Source organism: Cuculus canorus, chromosome 14, assembly GCF_017976375.1.
Source record: "Cuculus canorus isolate bCucCan1 chromosome 14, bCucCan1.pri, whole genome shotgun sequence".
NCBI lineage: Eukaryota > Metazoa > Chordata > Aves > Cuculiformes > Cuculidae > Cuculus > Cuculus canorus.
In genome coordinates this window covers 5,762,398-5,782,209 of record NC_071414.1, presented here as the reverse complement: position 1 = coordinate 5,782,209, position 19,812 = coordinate 5,762,398, and the positions used below count along the sequence as shown (strand labels likewise).

General features: G+C 36.9%; 1 protein-coding gene across 20 annotated transcripts in view; it reads left to right on the top strand.

Moving 5' to 3' along the window:
* Positions 1 to 19,812, top strand: part of TENM2 (teneurin transmembrane protein 2) — a 961,638-nt gene that overhangs the window by 649,854 nt on the left and 291,972 nt on the right. For 13 of the 20 annotated variants that reach the window (XM_054079360.1, XM_054079361.1, XM_054079373.1 and 10 more), the window contains one exon: positions 8,896 to 8,979. The exons of the other annotated variants lie outside the window; for them this stretch is intronic. In XM_054079360.1, coding sequence (XP_053935335.1) covers positions 8,896 to 8,979 — 84 coding nt within the window. The remainder of the gene's footprint in view (positions 1 to 8,895; positions 8,980 to 19,812) is intronic. 20 annotated transcript variants of the gene reach the window in all.

Below are 19,812 nucleotides of genomic sequence, written 5' to 3'. Positions count from 1 at the left end.
TGGTTATTTTCTCTACATTGTTAACCCTTCTTGAGTCATCGTTTCTAATGCTTTCTCTCTAACAGTGCACTGCATGAATTTGTAATACGTTTGTGTGCGTCTGTCTTGTCCAGGTGGTTCTCTTGTGTTTTCTATCAACTTCTTGGTTTGTGGAAACCGGGCGGAGTCCTTTAGGCTAGATTCTGTCCATCAGCAGCCGGGTTAGTATTCATTTTACTAGGCTAGGTTGTGTGCAAAGGGAAGCAGGTACAATGATGTGTAAGGTATACATCAGTTGTTACCTAAGAAAACTGAATTTGTCTGGAGTTTTGAGTGTGTTACAGCTTCTCTTGCCTTTTGTTGTTACATTCATGGTGATTATTTTTTTTTTAAGTGAGCTGGAAAAACAGATATGTACGGAGGTGATCATTTTCAGTGTGCCAAGTCTTACCCAGGGTGGTGAAGACTAAGACAGGGAAAAATTTCTTGAAGAATTTCATGATACCGAGTGGGTAGGACAGAAAACAACAGGTGAAATGGATAATTGATGAGGAAATATGATAGGCTCTGAATGTCTGTCGTACATCGGGAAAGTTACCTTAGTGGAATAGTGCAACAAAAAAGTTATGTTAGAGCAACTATCCAATGAAAAGGCATTCATATGGTATTACAATAATGAAAAGCAGTACTCTTATTGCAACAAACAAGAGGAACCAGTGGAAAGTTTATCGAAAGAACAAAACAGAAGATATCATCTCTGCCATGGTACAAAGGTGTGGCATGTCTGTACTTTTGAACGATATGTTGAATTCTTATTCTTCCCTTTAAGGAATGATATACTAGAACAGCAAAAGGTAAGAGGCAGTGAAATGAGTACCCACATTATGGCGTAGTCTCCTTCCGAAAAATGACTCTCGTAGTTTGTTCTTCAGTGTAAAAAAAAAAAAGCAGTGACTGGTGACATGACTGCATCCTGTGTAGTGGTGAGCAACATAAGGAATGTGAATAAGGGATGATTGTTCACTACTCTTTCCCTGTATGGGAAATATACAACATTAAATGAGCAAATGGCAGATCCAAAATGAACAAAAATCTCCTACTTCTTAAAACTTTCGGGGCCCTTGTTGGACTTCTCGCCTCGGGACTAGGTAAAGACTCACAATTTCCAAGATGGACTGGAGAAATCACGATTGAACTCTTCCGTCTGCACTGAGACTCATGTTATATTAAGGGTCTTTTCCAACCTGAATGATTCTAATTCATGGAAGAAAAATCCAACCAGGGCCATTGAATAAAAATTTTAGGATGTCTGAGAGAAACTCCTGGAGTTTCAGAGGCTATTCTGAAGTGTTGTATGTTTATGCTAGTATTATACTTCTCCTTGAGCTGTAATAGAAGATCTTTGATCTGACTTCCTACAGGTTGTACTTGCATTCTTTGTCAAAGGGTACTGAGAATAAATTAATTTCACAGCTTAAGGTGATCTCATTATAGAGGCTGAAGAGATAGTTGGTAAAATTTGAGATTGGAATCTTATCTTTTGTACTTTTTTCCCCAACAAATAACACAATCAGACAGTAAACTTGCCTCCTTGTCTTCATGTGAATTGTTTGTCAGTTCTTGGTTCTTCAAAATTGTTTACAGGCACAGATGATAAATTAGATTTTACCAAGTAAATTACTCGAAAACTGTAATTTGGCTTTTTTTTTGTTAATAAAACCTGCTGTAGGAAGAGAAGAGAGATCAGTAAGTAAAAGTAGGTCTAGAGGTGGATGAGGCTTATCAATTAATTAACTTGCATTAACAATTTAAGAAACAATAATTCTTAGCAGTGAAGAACACAACTATATAATGAGAAAAATGCTCAAGTTACTACTTCAAGAGCTTTTTGGCTTCATTTTGTAAGACATTATTATTGCTAGAATATTGATCTTAATCACCAGATTGCTAGGAACGCAAGTGTACATATCTCTTTTAGGTTTCCTTTATAATTTTAGGGACTTTCCTAATTTTAAATAAACAATAAGCTACAGTGTTAGAAGCCTACATGATGTTGTGGAGCCCATGGAATATTCAGGCCATTGAAAAGAATGCCTAATATCTCAATAGGACTAACATGGTACCGCTTTGGTCCTTCTTACCTTTTTTGTCCATATGTCTTAGCTCCACACTATTCTTTTGACAGAAAAAAATATATTTGGGTGATTTGCTTTTTCATTGGCTTGGAGGAGTTGGGTGACAACACCAAACACGTGGTTATAATAATTTAATGCTGTTATAATTGCATGCTAGTACCGGAAAAATTTCTTCCCATTGTTTTATGAATCCCGTAATGTTTATTTCACAGCTGTGAGACAGTGCTCCATTCTGCTGACATCAGCTGACGAATTAGAACAAGCCAAATCTTATCAAGAGCAACTAACTTTGGTTTATGCCCTGACACAAGAAGCAGCAACGTAATATGTAGCAGATTATTTTTACTGTAGCAGTTTGGTTGACTTATTCTTTCTTTACACTCTCAAGCGAAAAAACGGTACAGGATGTCAATATGTGTCCCACAATGAGAAGAAAAATTCTTCTTAAGGAATCGTTTTTAGAATTCTCTAGTGTTTTTTTTTCTTTTTTTTTTAGTCTTCTCTATACAGTTGTATCCTCTATACAATTAATATTATCTCCTCAGTTTTGTGTGCTTTCAAAAGTGGCAAAAAACATCAGTAGGTGCTTTAGTTGCATTGCTGTACAATGCATATACTCTTCTCTAAATTTAAGCTTTGAATCTGACCCTTGTTGTTATAAAACTCTGTTTGCGTGAATTTTGTCACCATATTTACGTAAGTATACTGGTTTTAATTATTTTTGTTTATTTGTTTTTCACGTAGCTTGATTTGAAATAGTGATACAAACTTTTACCAGGAAATGTTTAATTCATTCTTCAGTCAATTAAATACTCCCAGTTAGCCAAGAAAAAGCTCTATCCAGGTTCTTGATCCAAAAATACAGTCATTGGAACAAAGGCTGAACTAGCAGTGAAGTGTTCTTTTGGAGAAAGGCTTGCATGGAAGAGGTACTAAAGAAAGAGAAAGCAATGTGAGAGTACCTGTAGTTACTAGTTGAGACTGAAGCTCTTCTTAGTTTTTAATAAATTATTCCCATGACAGTAGTGCTTTATGGTTTTATAAACCCGTAACTGACTCATTGACCCATATACTCACCCACTCCTAACAGCGTGAAGTAATAGATGTTAAATCAACCCGTACTTTAAAAAACGAAGCAAAACAAAACCAGAAGGAAACAGAATGAGGAAGCTTAAAAATGTTATGAAGTTTCACTTAGGGTTTTTTATTTTGATGCCAGTCAATGACTGTGTTGAATTAAGAGGCAATTACGGATGTTTTGGACATTTGGGCTTGACTGTTCAGGGACATTTAACAATACTCGTCTAAATTACCAGTGATTTTGTGACATGACTTTAAAGTGTAATTGTGAAATTGATTGAAACTCCTACATTGGACATACTTGTTTGGACTTAAGAGAGCTTGTATTTAATTCTTTTCGGAAAGAAGACAGGTTGAAACCATTTAATTTTACTAAGATAAGTCTACTTTAATTTAAGTTCACTTTAAGTTCCAAAGTGTAGACAGACTTCTGCACAAAGAAATAGCTATGTCTATGCACTCTCCTATGCACTTTCCTATGCACTGATGTGAATTGCATGTGTCCCTGTGATTTTTACGGTACTAGCACGCCCTAATGTCTGTATTAGTCAGTAGGAAGTGAAAATACAAAATGAAGGTATTTGTCATTTTAAGTCAGCTGTACTGTCGTCTCTAAAGTAGCTAATTGCTTTGTTGGTTCTGTGTAAGAGATGTGGGCAATGCACTTGGAAAATCCAGCTCCTGTTGCAGGTGATCCGTTGCTGATTATGTCTGGTGATATTGAGGGCGTTGGAGATTGCAATCTGAATCAAAATATCTTCTGAATCCTGTTTTGTAACTTTACCTTTAGTAGACAGCAAAGTGGGAAAATGATGCGTTTTCTGTTGAGTTCAGTGAACTATACAGGCTTTCAAATATACTTGAACTAATATTAGAGCATTTTCTTTTGTAGCGTTTGTCATTCTTGCGTGAATATTTGATGTATTAACGTATTTAAGTGTGTACTTAAAAATGTGTGTGTGCTGTGGTTTTTTGGTATTTGAGAATAATTCTGATTGAGAGCTGCTAGTGTACTGTGCAGGTAAATCTTTTTTAAGTTTTATTGGCTTGGTGAATGTGCTTCAGAAGAGGGAAAAATTAAGACACCTTTTGTAAAATATCAAACAGAAAATTTGCTATAAGATGTGCAATAGAACGTAATAGAGTAAAGCAGCAGAAAGTAATTCCGTCAAGACGATATAGAAAAAGAAAAATGGTGTGGCACTTCTATTGCAGACCAGTTCATAGTCTCATACTTTTCTGTGTTATTTTTTTTATTACTGATTTTTTTTCCAATTTCTTCATGATAATTATTTGCCTACAGAAATGATGTGCATTAAGAGTACCACGTTTGTTATGTCTGTCTAGTGTGCTTGATGCAAAATGCTAGGAGAGAAGGTGATGGAAGAACACCCCCCAAAAAAGGTTATTTGAGGAAAACGTAGATCCTTGACTTGCCCCATACTTGGAGAGAGTGCTGTCAGTTGTTAGGGGTTTTGCCCTCAAAAACCATAATGATCGGTAATAAATGCTGAGCAAATAGTAGTGAAAATACACTATACACTAAGGTACTAAAAGAGAAGCAACTGCTGATCAGTGGAAGTGTTCAGCAGAGATGAAATTGGAAGTAATCGGGACGAGTCTGAGCCATGTAGGTGTGACAGAAATTGGAGGTTCGTTACTGGATCTTTTTGTGTGAGTATTGGGAAGGAGGGCAAGTGGCTTGCGAAGCTAAGAGTATTCATTTGTAAGACCTTTTTTAATGCTTCTGAAGGGCTAGTTTATAAAAATAAACCATCTTTCTCCTGTTTATTACCACTAAAAATTGGGTTACGCCACTTTGATAAATACAAGAGGAAGATGGGAATAGAGCTTAGGGGGATATTTAGGCTCTGGTCATATTTAAAGTTCCACAGTTAGTTTCTAGATGAATGTTGACAGAGGAGCAAAAGAATTATGGGTGGAGAAAGCAAGTTTTATAAAACGCAAAAATATTTTATACAGTAGAAAAAGTCATAAGGAGTGTGCTGTCATATTCAATGGTGGAGCATGGCCTGTGTGATTGGTAGCCAAGCTTTCAGCGATGCCTGTTGGGGAGCATTAAAAAGTGACATTCCAGAATATGACTAAGCTAATAAGGGTAAAAATGCATGGTGTGCAGCTGGAAGCATCCATTGGGACAGGACTAGAAAGGGGAAAATTCCAGAGGAGGAAAACAACTGGGGATGGGTGGGGGGAGAGGAAGATGTGACATGAGTGACGCTTGTTATGAGCCAGTTGGGGCAGCTCAAAAGAGGAACCACAATTCCAGAACAAGATAGTTGGAGATCAGCCTCTTTGGTGTGAGAAAGATGTGCCTTGTGGGACCCGAGGATCCTAAGGAGCGTCCCCACTGACTGCTGGTGTTCGAGGGTGCCTCCTGATTGCTGGTTACACGGTGCTGCGGTGGGGCGGGGATGAAAATGGGGAGAGTAATTGCAGCCTTTCCTTGTCAGCCTCTGTGTCGGCCAGCAGGAAGACATCATGTAGGTCTTGTCAGAGTGCCGAGCCTCGTGGGAGAGTGTTGGGAGCTGAGGGAAATGAGATAAGCGTTAAAAACTGATAGAATGGCAGGAGCAGAGTGTCAGTGTCTGAAGAACCTGCTATAGGAAAGGAAAAGAAAACGAGTGTGCTGAATTATGTGCAGAGGACAGCAGCTAGTCTGAATGTCTCATAGCTCGCAGGAGACCGGTTTAGCAATTGCAGTATTTGTTTTCTCAATTTTCCGAAAGCGTTACTAGTATTTATGCTATTATTTAAAAGTAGCTCTGTCAGCATTGTTTTTTAATGTAAACCGGGGCAGCGAGTCTTGGAAATAAGGCTTTGGAAGTAAGGTGCAGAAAGCAGATTTCTTTGGCTCTGTCAGCTGTGGTGGGAGCAGAGGGAGCCGTGGACAGCGGGTTGTGTTTTGGAGGCACGCGTAGGGGGAGAGCACAGTCATGCAGGTGCTACTTTTTCCAAACCTAAAGTGCGGTGCCTGATAGTGACTAAAATCAACTTAATGATCTAAAGATTCACTTACAAAAGATTTATTTCCTAACTTTTGGCAAGGCCAAAGATTGCAGGCTGTAGTCTGTTCTTTCCTGTCTGATAATTGCAAAATCCATTACTATCCCTTTGAGAATGGTTTTTATAAAAGACTGTACTAAATCTGAATAAAAACCTAATAAGTAGATTAGTTAAGAGAATAGTTCTCGTGAGGGTGTTTGATTCCGAGTGTAGCTGCTAGAGATAACCCTAAACGCAATTAGATTTAACTCCCTGTGAGTGTCAAAGGAAGGTAAAATCCATGGAGGCTTCTCTTTAGATGGCACCATTGTTGAAGTGTCTAAATGTTTAATTTTTTCTTTCCTTTGGGCATTGGTAACAAACCTTTTTTTTTTTTTTTTTTTTTTAATTGTTGGAGAAAGAGATGGAAACTTATCACATCAAGTAAAGGGATGGCTCAGCCTCCTTGGGGGAACAGTGTGTTGTCCTCAGCTGTACCCTTCGTAATTGTAAGGATCAGCTACCTCAAGGTGGCCACAGATGGGTAAAAAGAGAAAATAGCAGATCCAGTAACGTACACACGCTTAAAGGATAACGTGATTAAATGTCAATGGATGAACTGTTGATGGATTCATTCTGCTTTTCTTCCTCTTAAGAGAAGAATGAAAGCAAAACTTATGTTAAAGCAAAAATACAGTTAAGATTTCAAAAATTTGCGTGTTATAGGGTGTGATGTAAGAGAAACTGTAGAATTGTAAACTATGAAAATTAAATCATTTCATTGTGCCTACCACAAGAGAGTTGCACTGTATTTAAGAATTTGGTCCCATTTTCACTTAAAGAACCCTAACAACTCCATAGTGAAACAATTCCATTACTTTCTTTTTTTTATATATTCCTGCATACACATGTGGTTACTTATATTTAATTTCTCATATTTCCAAAATAGGAGAAATATAAAAATAATCTCATTGACTTTTAGTATTGTATTTTTGGGAAAATATTGCAATTTTTTCTTCATTTATTTACCAAAGTGTTTATATTGCTAGTCATTACACTCCATACTTCACATATCTTTGCTTCACTTGCGTTTTGTTGTTAGAATTATCTTTCAGTGAGGAGTCCCTGAAAAATCTCATTTCCTCCCTTGTCTTTAAATCAAAAGTCTTTATCATTGAAAGCTGAACTAATTGGACACGAGCCAAAGTATCTGAAAATGACTTCTAGTCATACCACATCAAACTTGAATTCTGTGTGTGGCACAGACGTGTTTATCCAGTTCAGTAAACTCTGTCCTTCTTTTATTATTTGTAGAAGCATAACTTGTCCTTTAAAATTACCTTTTAACCCCAAAGCCAGCAGTGTAAAGCCCTGGAGCTGTCGTTCATTCCCATTAATTCTGTTTCAGGCATATTAGGTCAAAAACACTTGTACTCTTAACAAATAGTTAACTTGTTGTATCACATCTTTAGCATGTAAAGCAGTTTCTTTTCTATTGTTTTGGTCAGCTGGTTTTATATCTTGAAGTGTCTATGAGTTATGCTTTTTCTTTGTATATGATAAATCACTGTGGTTTACGGAATGCGTTTTCAATGTTGATTCTAGTGAGCCTTGACTGTAAGATTAAATTATTATCTTATAAAAATTATCAAGGGTTGGAATGAGAGATGTACCAAGCAAAATAATTTCCCAGGGAAGCCTTAAAGGAAATGAGGAACAAGAGTTGAAGTGACCTTACCTTAATATTAGGCTGCTTATCATAGTGGTTTGTCCAAGGAAAAGCTTGTAAATAAATAAATATAGCTTTTATGTTCCTTGTTCACTAAATCTGAAGACACACGTGTTGTTATGAAATTCAATAACAATTTCCAATTGATTTTGTTATTTTCAAATGTAAGAGGAATCATTAATTACTCCATGTTTTGAAAATCCAGGTATATTTGAATTAGTTATAGTCAAAAGAAAGCTGTTTTCTTTTTACAAAGAGACTGTTCAAAGCTTAAGGGGTTTTAGTTTTGTGAACATATTAAAACCTGTCTGGAGACCAAAAAAAAAAGAAAAAAATGCCATCCTTGTAACAGTGCAGTTTTGTGTGTAGTTGAAATGCAGCAGAATGGGCTGGATTATGTTGATAGTCAATGTTAAAGTTGTCACTGTGCTGCAATAAACATGTCAGAAGTGATTTATTACAGTTGAAAGTGTCACTTCGCCAAATGCATCTTAAAAGTCTCCTTTTAGATAATAAAAATTAAGGATGTAATGATACATGCTTGACTACAGGAATAATAGATAATACACTGAAAATAATATTGTCCTAAATTCCTACTGTACGGGATGTATGGAAACTCTCATGGACCTCTGGTTAAATTCTAATGCATGCATTATAGTCAGAGTTTTATGCTTTCTATCCTTTTTCATGGTTAATAATACCGACGGCAGGTCTGTGTACCTCCTGCAAAGCAAGATTGCACCCGTACCGCTGCCACTCAACATGCCCTTTTATGTCATTGATAACCAGATGAAAGAATTCTCAGTCTCTAGATAATAATGAGTAATGTGTTTCTTATTGTTCAGAGATGCTTTGGGTGGGAGGAGGTGAAAAGTTCTGTGGTCTGTATTATGCCAAATATGAATGGAATGGGAGAAAAGGAGAAAAAGAGCCATCTCTAAAATGCATTTGTTTTATTTCATTTAGATTTTCACACACACCTTTCTGAGAAATTGAAAGACAGACAGACAAGCTGGCAGCAGCTGGCTGAGACAAAGAACTCTCTAATACGTAAGGTTTTTATCTTGCTTAATCTGTATTCCTTGTGAACATAGAACTTAGTTTAGAACTTGTGGGTTTTGTTGTGATTGTTTATGTTCCTAGTATGTGTTGTGGGATTTTGCTGTTTGCTTGCTTTTTCCTTCTAGGTATTTATATTCTATTGAATAAACCTGATCTCTCTTTGCTACTTTTTTCTCCCTTCTCCATCAGTTTGATTTGATTCAACTAAGTAAGGGTGGGATTTTATTGGGAATCATCAGTGGGTGGTGAAGAGCTGCATTTTCCCTAAGCTGACGTTGCTTGGACTGGGCACATTCCATGGAGATAAAGAGAGCCAAGACATGTAAGAGATCTTCAATCTGGGTACAATGATTTAAAATCAAGATGGTACCTGTATCTAGCAGTATTTTCACAAAGGTGATTGTATATGTTTTATCCCAATGATAAAAGCTTGCATGTGAAAGGTGTTGTTTCATGGTTTATTAAATCTGAGTGTTTCATAGTCAGTGCAACCCAAGAACGCTCAGTGTGTTTTCAAACTGGAGATAAGACCGGTTTTTGTGTTTCCATGCCAGAGCATTTGGTAGAGCTATTACATTTCCTTAACGCTGCTATTTAAAACTAAAAATTTTCCAAGGTGACGTGTATAGTTGGTAATAAACATGAAATTAATAAGGAATGGGAATGTATATATCTTCACATGTCTGAAGCACCCGTGATTATCGGTGTTGCAGAAGGAATTTTGGCATAGGTAAAATGAATGGGTTATGCTATTTACGTTAGAGTAAATCTCTTCAGTGCATTTCTAGGAGCAGAGGGAGGTTGTACTCCACAAATTGCATCCATCTGAACTATGTCTTTTCTCATTTGAAGGTTTGAGGCTTCTCATCAAACATTATTTCTCTTTGGTTTAGTTCTTTTCCCTGACAACCTGATACCCTTTCCCATTCAAGCAGATTTGATTTATTTATCCCTTTTAATTTTACTTATTGTGTTTGGTTAGGGCTGTAGAAATCAAGAACAACCTGGGAATGTATTATTAACTCTGTAGTAACTAAAAAATATTTGACAGTAGTATTAATTCTCACCTCTGGCTTGACAGTAATGTGCATTTAAGAAAATGATTGAACAGATACAAGCAGTAGAAGAAGGTGGTACTTTTTATCATTTTTATGAGTCTAATTGTTTGAACATACAGTATCTGATATGGTTAGTAAAGTAGTTTGTTGCGAGCTCCAAAAATGGTAAGGAAGGTCCATTGATCTTATACATCCAGATGTGCTGACTGGCATTGATGTCAGCCAAATCTATCATGTTAATAATTCAAGCAAATTGGCCCATACCAAGCTTTATCTCTGTTCCTTTTAAAATGTGCCATAGGATTTTTTCACATCTGTATGCTGCCAAAATCAGACAGATGGCACTGACCTTGGTTTAAAGCCTCAGCTGGCTGAGAATGCATTCAAGTAGTGTTGCAAAGCTTTCAGTGTGCACGTTGTGTCAACAGGACCCTTTGTGTCACCATAAGTAGACCCTTCAGACCTTTCGTTTTAAAGGTACCCAGTTAAGAAATGTGCTCATTTAATGGGTGGATTGCTTCGCTGTTTTCTAATAGAATATTAAGTTTCTTGGTCTGTTCAGAAAGATGCTGCTGGTGCAGAATAAGAAGTGATGGGGAAAAAAGGAGGTTAAGTGCAGAGTGTGGCTATTGTAATGGTCAGTGCTTCAGAAACACAGGCAGAAAGATTGTTGTCAGAGCCGTGTTCAGACTCTGGAAGGAAAAAGGATAAAATAGGGAAATATCTCCCCTTTGTAGTATTTGAAGTAGACCTAAATCTTACTTTTCCTGACTTCTTTTTTTCTGGGAGAAGAATTCTTAATAGGTTGAGGAGGTGGCGATAAGATCTCAAATCTCTCATATTAAACATCAAGAACTAGAACCGGATTAACAAACAAAACCACGCTCAGTTTATTTTTCTAGCTATAGCATAATGTAACAAACCGTGGAGATTTATCAAAAGCATTAATTGAAGCTTTTAAAGCATTCAGGTAGTGTAATGTTGAGCAATACATAAAAAAACCAAAGGAAATTTGGTAGTGCTCAGCTTAGATTATGATTTGAATAGGAGCCCAATAGAGGCCTGTGCCTGTTATTAAATAATGAGGATTGGTTCCTTGTATAGTGTGTGCAAGCCAACCTGAGTATGAAATGCAGTAGAAGACTTAACGAGGAGGCAGAAAGGATCAAGTAATTAAAGAATGTATTTTTTTTTTTTTAGTGCCGTAATAGTGGTTTTCCAGGCAGCCTCTTTTCTACCATTTCCTTTCTTTTGATTCACTTTGCACCCATCGTCGTGCAGTTTGAGCATCTTTGCTGTTTGTTTCAATGTGATGATAATGGGTAAAATGTGAACAAACAAACAAACCTTGCCAGTGTAGCGGAGTCCATAGTCTCGGAATTCACGTGTAATCCTGTCAATACCAACAGGAGACTTGAATGACTGCAGTTAATAAGATACACTGTTGCAGCAACCATACAACTGTCTCAAAGATTTGTGGTAGTCTGTGATGTGCGTGGAAGTTCTTAAAGTAATTTTTGGATGTTGTCAATGGAGCTGTAATTTAATAAGGATTATGCCTTTTCTGGAGGAAGAAGATTGATTGGATTTTATACTGCACTTAGGACATTTACATACAAAATACAACACGTATGGGGATTTGTTTTAGGAGGATCATCTCTCTATGGCACAACACTTAAAAATCATCGGTGAGAATGGTAGATTGATGTGAAGTAGCCATCAGGTATAAGTAAATTCTTGTACTTTGTTGGAAACTGTATTTAAGTACTGTGTGTGGATACTGCGGCTAGTGTTCTTAATAATTCTGTTTAAAACACAGTAGTGAGGAATTTAGTTCCCTTTACTGCTTTTACTACGCATTTGACTTGCTGAGGATTATAAGGGCTTGTATTTCTGGGAGGTTTTGGGGTTTGGATTGTAATGAGAATTCTTTCAAAAATACAGGAGTAAAGCCTGATGTTATAATAGGATTTTAGCCATGACTTCTTTAATTAGTTAAGTCCAGGTTGTTCCATTCTTTTCATCCAATGTATTGTTTGTCAGGAAACAATCAACCAGAGAATGTAAACTGTGTAGCCAAAAGTATGCGATAAAATAATGAGAATGCAGGAAATTCGGAGGGGAAAGTAAAACTCTCTTGCATACTGGGTCCTAGAAGAAAATAAGCTGACAGTTCTACCAGCTACCTACCAGCTACCTCTCCTAGGAGTGGACTTAACACTTGTTACAGAATTTGTCTTGAAAACACCGGTATTTGAACTAAAGAATTTGCAAATTTGCTTGAGAAACAAAACAGATTGTGTGTTGAAAGACTGAGCTGCTAGCAAAATACTCGATTGTGTCAGAAGTACACAAACCGATCTCCTGTGTATTGCACCATGTCCTAGAAAACTGGAAGCCATGAAAACAAGAGCTTATATTTTCAGGAATTCTGTGACAGCTTATGAAAAATAGCTTTTCCACTTTACATGAAGATTGTACCTTAAAGGAACTGATTAAATAGGTGGTAATTTTTAATGCAAGCAGTGACAAAATAAACACCATCTGCTAGTGTTGACTTACTCCATAGTATTCTCATGCTGGGTGATTTTATTTCACTTTTTTTCAGAAATAGTTAATGACACATCTGCTGTGTGGCGGAGGTGCATTCTGGGGGACTAAATGTGGACATAAGTTTAGGGGAAACAATAATGAAACTCCTTCAGGAAACTGAAGGAAATGTTAAATTCCTAAAAGGAACTTAAAAAACATCCTTGAATCTGGGGCTGTGGAGATAAAGCAGGTTCAGGTGTCATGGGATCGGTGTCAAATTCGTTTACTTGGGAGAAAGTATTTAAGGGAGTATAACATACAGCGCTATCATTGCAACTGCAGAACTAAATAATGAGGTTTATCTCCTGATGCAGTCGAATACAGTGCAGTCAGCTCTACATGCCTGGAGAGTTGTTCACTTCTGTAGAGTATGCCTGTATCCTGTAGAGCTATCCTTCCTCCCAGGCAAGGCTGTTAAGACTAGATGCACTTGTCAGGTTTCCCTGGGTTATTCAGACAAAGGCATAATTCTTGGTGTTTTATGTGGCAGTATCTTTTCTTCCCTTTGGTAGAGTTTAGTAGTCTTGTAGGTTTGAAGATTCCTCTCCTGTGTCCCTGAAGAGCAGTCCTTTTCCAAATTACTCCAGTGTGTCCTACCTTTCCCTCTCAGTCAGCAATGAGAAGTCTGTTGTGGGAATTGCTACTTAGCACTTTACTGTGGAGGCATTAACATAATGATCTGCTATACAAAATCCAAGCAATTAGGCTGTTAAACCTGTGTTTACCGTGCCAAATCGTATGTCCCTATGCTGTTATCAGTGTAAGTAGACTCTAATAAATCAAAAAAACTAAACTTCTCGATCTCCATATGGATGGGTGGATATCGAATTTTATGATTTCGAGATAGAAACTTAAGCCACAGGTTAGAAACTCTAGGGGAAAAAAAATGGCTATTTTATTCTCTAGTAAATAAAAAACCAGGTTGGACTCCACAGAGACGTGAATTCAGATTCTGTCTAACAACCTCAAGTCAAAACAAATTCAGTGTCTTCCCTTCCTTGCCACCAAGGTCTGTTTAACGGTATAAAATCCTTGTCTTCTGTTTATCATTTCACAAAGCATTTTGACAAGTTATGCAAGTAAACTGTATACAGTATAAACAGAAAATTGCTTCTGGAAAAAACATAACATAAACAATTTTAAAAGGAATTGCTGTTTCTTCTTTTGTTGGGAGTCCTGAAATAAATATAGCGAGTATAAATGAAGCTTTGCATTACCTCCTTACGAAGACTGGCTAAGGAAATATTGATAGAAAAATGCTTAAGGGTGAGTTTCTGTACTTGTAGTTATTTTAATACCTTTATTCAAACTTCATTCGATTTGTTATTTTAGTAATGAATGTGTAGAAAAGCAGCGCCTGTGAAGTAATATGTGATTAATGTTAATTGTTCTGATAAAAGAAAAAAAGAGCAATCTGACTTTGTGGATTTTTCTTTGCAGACTGCATAGTAATTAAAAATTGGAATGACAATTCATGCGCGTTGCACTTACTGTGTACTGCGTATATTAGATAGGGAGCATTTGAAGTCATCCCATGCTCCTTAGCAGTGATAAACAGATTTACGTAAGTAAATACTTATATTACGAACCTTTTGACTTGACCTGATCTGTGTAAACATTGCATTTACAAATTATCAAACCTCTTTGAAAGACAGCCTTATGTATGTGTATTATCATTTATGGTAATCTGAAGCGTTTCTCAAGCTGCTGTGCATGAAGTTAGGGTGAAGAATCCCTTACTTATTCATATCCATATGTATGCTGCGAAACTTGAATAAGGACGGAGACAAGAACTGCTTTAAAAAAAATTATATATATATATTTTTTATACTAGTGCCGTAATTCTTTCGTTTAGGTTTCCTTGCATCCACTGCTGTGGTAGAAGAAGAGAGAAGAACCTGATCGGTGCTTTCTTTGTGAATTTCTGTAGCTTGCTTTTATAAGCACTTTATTTTGTTTGAATTATGAACTGGAAATTCCATGTGATTTATCCCAAACTGGATCTGCATTTTGGACAAAATTTTTGTAGTCTCTAATGCTACTAAAGCAAATTAACCCAGAGCCAGTTACATTATAGTTTTTTAATATGGAGAATCAATGAGGAAGTTATGACAGTAAATAGTTTTAAGCTATGTTACTTCCAAACTCTTCCCTGTTTTAAGGGTTGATGATCCGTAACTAAAGTCACAAGTTTTCAGTGGAAGGCCAAGTGTTTTGATGGAAATGTAGACAGTGAATGGGATTCTTGTAATTGAAGAATTAAATGTGTTTGGATAATAAGCAGAGGTGAAAAGCTGAGACAGCGCGCTTCTTGATAGCCATTTCCTTACTGCGACAAATGGGTCTGGTATTTTCAACCAACTCCATAGCATTTTTCCTGGCACTAAGCTTTACAGACCTGTCTGGCAGTATGTTTTCATGCTGCTTTGAAATTGATTTCCTTAAACAGGATTGTTAGTTAATATTTAATTCCGATATAATCGTTTAGATTTTGAGTGATGGTTCAGTAGAGTGAACGTGCTTCAGAAACAGGTTTTTCTGTAGTGGATATGCTCAGAATCTGACCGTGCTTGATCGTACTTGGATCATTTCTTTTTTTTAATTCAGAATGAAAGCTTTGTTTTCTCAGTCAAAGTCTTTGGTAGGAAAATGCTGTGCCTCAGATCCCACATGGCTTGAACTCCCTGGTCCTGATTAATGAAAATATTGGATGTAGTGATCATGCCAGGGGGCTTCGAAAGGACTTACTGAAAGTTACTGACATAATCTTTTTTTTTAAATAAAGCACAATTTTTTACTTGGTTAAATAGCATGTGGAAGTGGGAAACTGCATGTATTTTTTGAAAACTAAATGATGTGCATCTCGGGAAAAAAAATCAAGTGACCTCTTTCTCTTTAGGTACCAGGAATCTCTATCTACGTAGCCTGTGAAACACTCAGCCTTCTTTGAGCACTGTAACATACTCATTGTTGGGGCATAACTGTACTTCTGCCCCGAATCCTCTTCCACTCAAAGGATGCTTGACAATCCTCAGGTTTTGCTGTAGATGTTGCATGTGAGTTTTGGTTCTGAAATTTGACTTTGTATATGATTTGATATAATCATCATTTGGGGTATCTTGGTGCTTTTTTTCAGTAGTATAAACATGTCGTGTAACCTGCCTGACAGTACAGACTGAACAGCCACGTGTTGTCATTTACTGGGTGCCGGGTTCAGTCACTAGAATTGACATATTCACAGTATAAAGGGTATCTCTTCTTTCAGGCATTTTATAGAAAGCTTTGTCAAAGGTAACAGAACTGCATTTGTGGTCGAACTTCTCAGCATCTTCTACTCTTAGCAGTGAGGCTCGGATCCCTCCTTTCGTAGATCTCGCTCAGAAGTAGCTTCATTGCAGGTTCGTTTCTGAACATTATATCTGACTAAAAGTTACTCATAAATAATTCTGAGCTCTTTGTCTTAAAGGCAGTTTTCAATATGCCTGCAATTTTGTAGTTTAAATTTAGTGTTGGTATCAACAATCTCATATATGTAGGAAGAAATTAAATTGGAACAGGAAATTAAGACCAGAACTGCCATGACTGTGTAGTAAAGGCTAGAAGAGTCAAATTCTGCCAACAGAGGCAGAATTGAAATAAGGCAAGTATGTTTCAGCCAGATTTGGATTAATCTAAGGTAGACAGGTAGGATTAACATGTATGGTATTGATTTCTTCATTTTCTGTGATATACGTTATTGACATTCCTTTTCAGGTAGCTCAGAATCAAGGCTGCAGAGTCAGGAAGCAATGTCGTGTAGTTTTAGCACGGTTAATACTGCTACATAAGTAATAAACTAATAATAACATTAAAGGTACTGCAAATGTTAAGTATTACCAAAATAAAATGGCATTTGCTTTCCTTTATGTTGCTTTTTCAGATATATCCTTTTAATTTTGGTGATGATAGTAGAAATCAAATTATCTCAAAGTTAAATATGAAGTAATTGGAAAGGACAGAAATATCTCTAAGTGTGAGTACGCAGATACACTAAAAAAAGTGTACAGATTCACACAGACAAAAATTGAAATCTATAAAATCTAAGCAGTTGAACTGCTTTATATAAATTAAGGAACGTTACATAAAACCAACGGTCGCTGTTCACTCTCAGCGGTTTTAAGTGAAACCATTCCTGAGCAGAAGCACTTTCATTGTAGCTGGTCTGATTGAGAATATTTTAACTTTCCATTTTAGTTGGGAATTTCAGTGGGTCACTGGGACTTAAAAATGGTTTAACTCTCTAAAGGGAGAAGCTGGGGTTGGAAGAAGTATTTGGATTGATAAAGCGTTAGAATAATTCTGTGATCAGTTTGTTGGATTAAACTGCCTATACATGTTACTATAACAGATCTTTCTGACATGATCATCAGGATGCTTCTTCTTCTGGAAAACTGTGCTGTGTTTTTAATAATGTGGTTTTAGTGTGTTTCCAGTGAAACTCCCCAAAATCAACTAAATAAAGACAGGAGTTGTTTAGTTGATATAAGGAGTTGTTAAACCTTCTTGCTAAGAAGGAATATAAGTACAGAATTCAGTGAAAAAACATTTATACGTATTCTAGAGGTTTAAAAGATATGTTATGGTTTGTTTGTTTTCCCTACATGTAGTTCCTTTGTGCTTAGCTGTTTTCTGGAGTTACGAGGGCTTCTGTGAACCTGTTATCATTAAGGTGCCGTTACTTTCAGAAGTGCTCTACCCGATATACCAGGCACCACCCCGGAGGGTGATCCAGGACAGGCCACTGAGCTGCTTCTACTGCCATAGTGATTTACTCGCCTTTTATTTTTCCCATATCTGCCATAAATTTATATTGCCCAAGTTTACATCTCCTGATGTTAACATAAACAGGGTAGAAATACATTTAACCTCAACTCCCCAAGTAAGATGAGTAGTGCAGCATGTGTGGGTTAGTCTGTATCAGCAGAACGATGGATATGTGTTCAAAAACTGTTTATTCCTACAGGCACCCTTTCTGGTGTTGATATTTGCAATGAGAGACCTTTATCAGTCACAGGTATTTTTCTCTATTTTGTTTATGTCAATCCGTTTTTGAAAATGAAGGTAGAGGAGAACCAATATTTTCATAAACTTCTAGATTTCTCTTTAGTGTCTGGGTTGGGGGTTTGTTTGGTTTTTTTTGGTTTGTTTCTTTTTTTCTTTTTTGTTGTTTGGGCTGTGTAGAAACCTTTCATATCTGATAAGAGGAAGTCTATTTAATTTCACTGTTTGATCCTTTGGAGCTCTACTGAGGCAAACGTAGAATATGATCCCTATCAGAAAATTAAAAATAATTGCATGTACCTGATCTCTTTGGAAATTCAAACCAATTTGATTTGATAACCTGTGTCTTTTTAAGTTCCAGTTGTCAAAAGTCAGGGTTCCTCTTTCACCTCGCATTTTTAGATCCTCCTGTGTCACGTGACAGCTGGGTGTTCTCTTAGCAAAGCTCAGCTCTCGTGTCTCCTCCTCTGCAGGCAGTGCATCTTGCAAAAGCAAACCTTTACTGGTGTCAGCAAACACGCAACTGTGCTTCACTGCATGGTTAATTCTTAATCATTAATTTGTTGAAATAATATTTGAACCTATCAGCTTGAAGATAAACCACTTTTTAAGCGTGTTATGTCAGAAGGTGCAATTAAAGAGGCAGTAGATTTATATTGGTTTTAAAATGTTGTTTCTTTATAACTAAGAGACACCAAACCATATTTTTCTGCTATTATGGAAAAAGGTTACAAATGCAGAAGCCGGGGAGGGAATACAGGGAGGAGCGTTACGCTGCAGCAACAGGGTGGATAGATAGGCATTATGAGTATACCTTCATCTTCTGTTTAGTAAGAGGTATTCATGGAGAGTTTGGCTACTGAGAACTTAGGGAAGCAATGACACATGCTGAGGGTGCTTCCTAAAGAGGCATGGGGAATTAAGAAAGATTTTTCAAGTTCTTAACATTCCTGGTGTATTCTTTGAGTTCTTTGCTCAATAGGATAAAAATGGAGTTTTCAAGTAAATTGTCCGATTCAACAGGTGCTTTGTTGGAAGCTGGGGGAGAAGAAAATCTGTGGTAAGATCAAGCCATGCAGTCTTTACTAGGAAAGCCTGTCATACATTGGCAGTGTTTTATTAATTGAAAATCGTAGTATCGAAAAGACTGTAACCACCGTGGCATGAAAAATAAATTCCACTAAAGGAAAACTAATTTTTGTTTGTAGTGAATTTACATTTTATAATAACAAAGCTGTGCATGTACTCCATGAATTGTTTATACATCGCTCACAAAAGCCCCTGTCCTGACAGTGCTTTGCCATTGCCGTTCCTGAGTATAGCTCATACTGTGCAATAGTGCACGAGCGGTGACGTGAGCAGATGTTTATTGTTCTAAAATGCACGTGCAAGTAAAGACATAGGACTGTAAATTTGGATGGCAACACAAGTTGCTCTTTTCTGAGTGACCGTGCAAGAGGCGTTGTGTATAATTAATCCGTTATAAATATGCATAACATGCACAAGATGTAGATGAGTAAACTAAGTACTAAACAGACTCTAGCAGCTGTTTCAACATAATTTCTTCTTTCAGTGAGCTGAAAAGTTTGCTCAGAAGGAGTCCAGCGTAGACTTTGTGTTGGCTTGCAATCAGCCAGCTAAGGGACTCAACAATTAGTACACTGGAGATGAAAATTAATCAAAAGCTAACAGAACTGTCTCGAAAACAAGTAGTTTATATGTTGATTGAAACAGTACTTGGGGGATGTGTTAGCTGGGAATATAATAGATGTGGTTCTAGTTCAGTGTAAAAGCAAAGCGCATAAATCAGTAGGAAAGTCATGAATGTATTTCAGGACAATATCTGCCGTTCCTGTAGAGCACTTCCTGGTATAGTTTTATCTGCACCATTTTTCTGGTGTCCAGAAGCCTATGAAGAATACAGTATTTGATTCCTGTGAATTTTGCCTCTCTGCCAGAAGTTAAGCTATCCCACAATATCCTGTTTCTGCAGCTGGTTCAGGATATGCTTTTCCTTGACAGATTTTTTTTTTTTTAACTTCTTAGGGGTTTTTCTTTAAATTTTATTTAATTTCATAAGCCACTTAAGCTTTGACAGCTAGAGACATCTTTGAAATAATTTTGTGTTTCT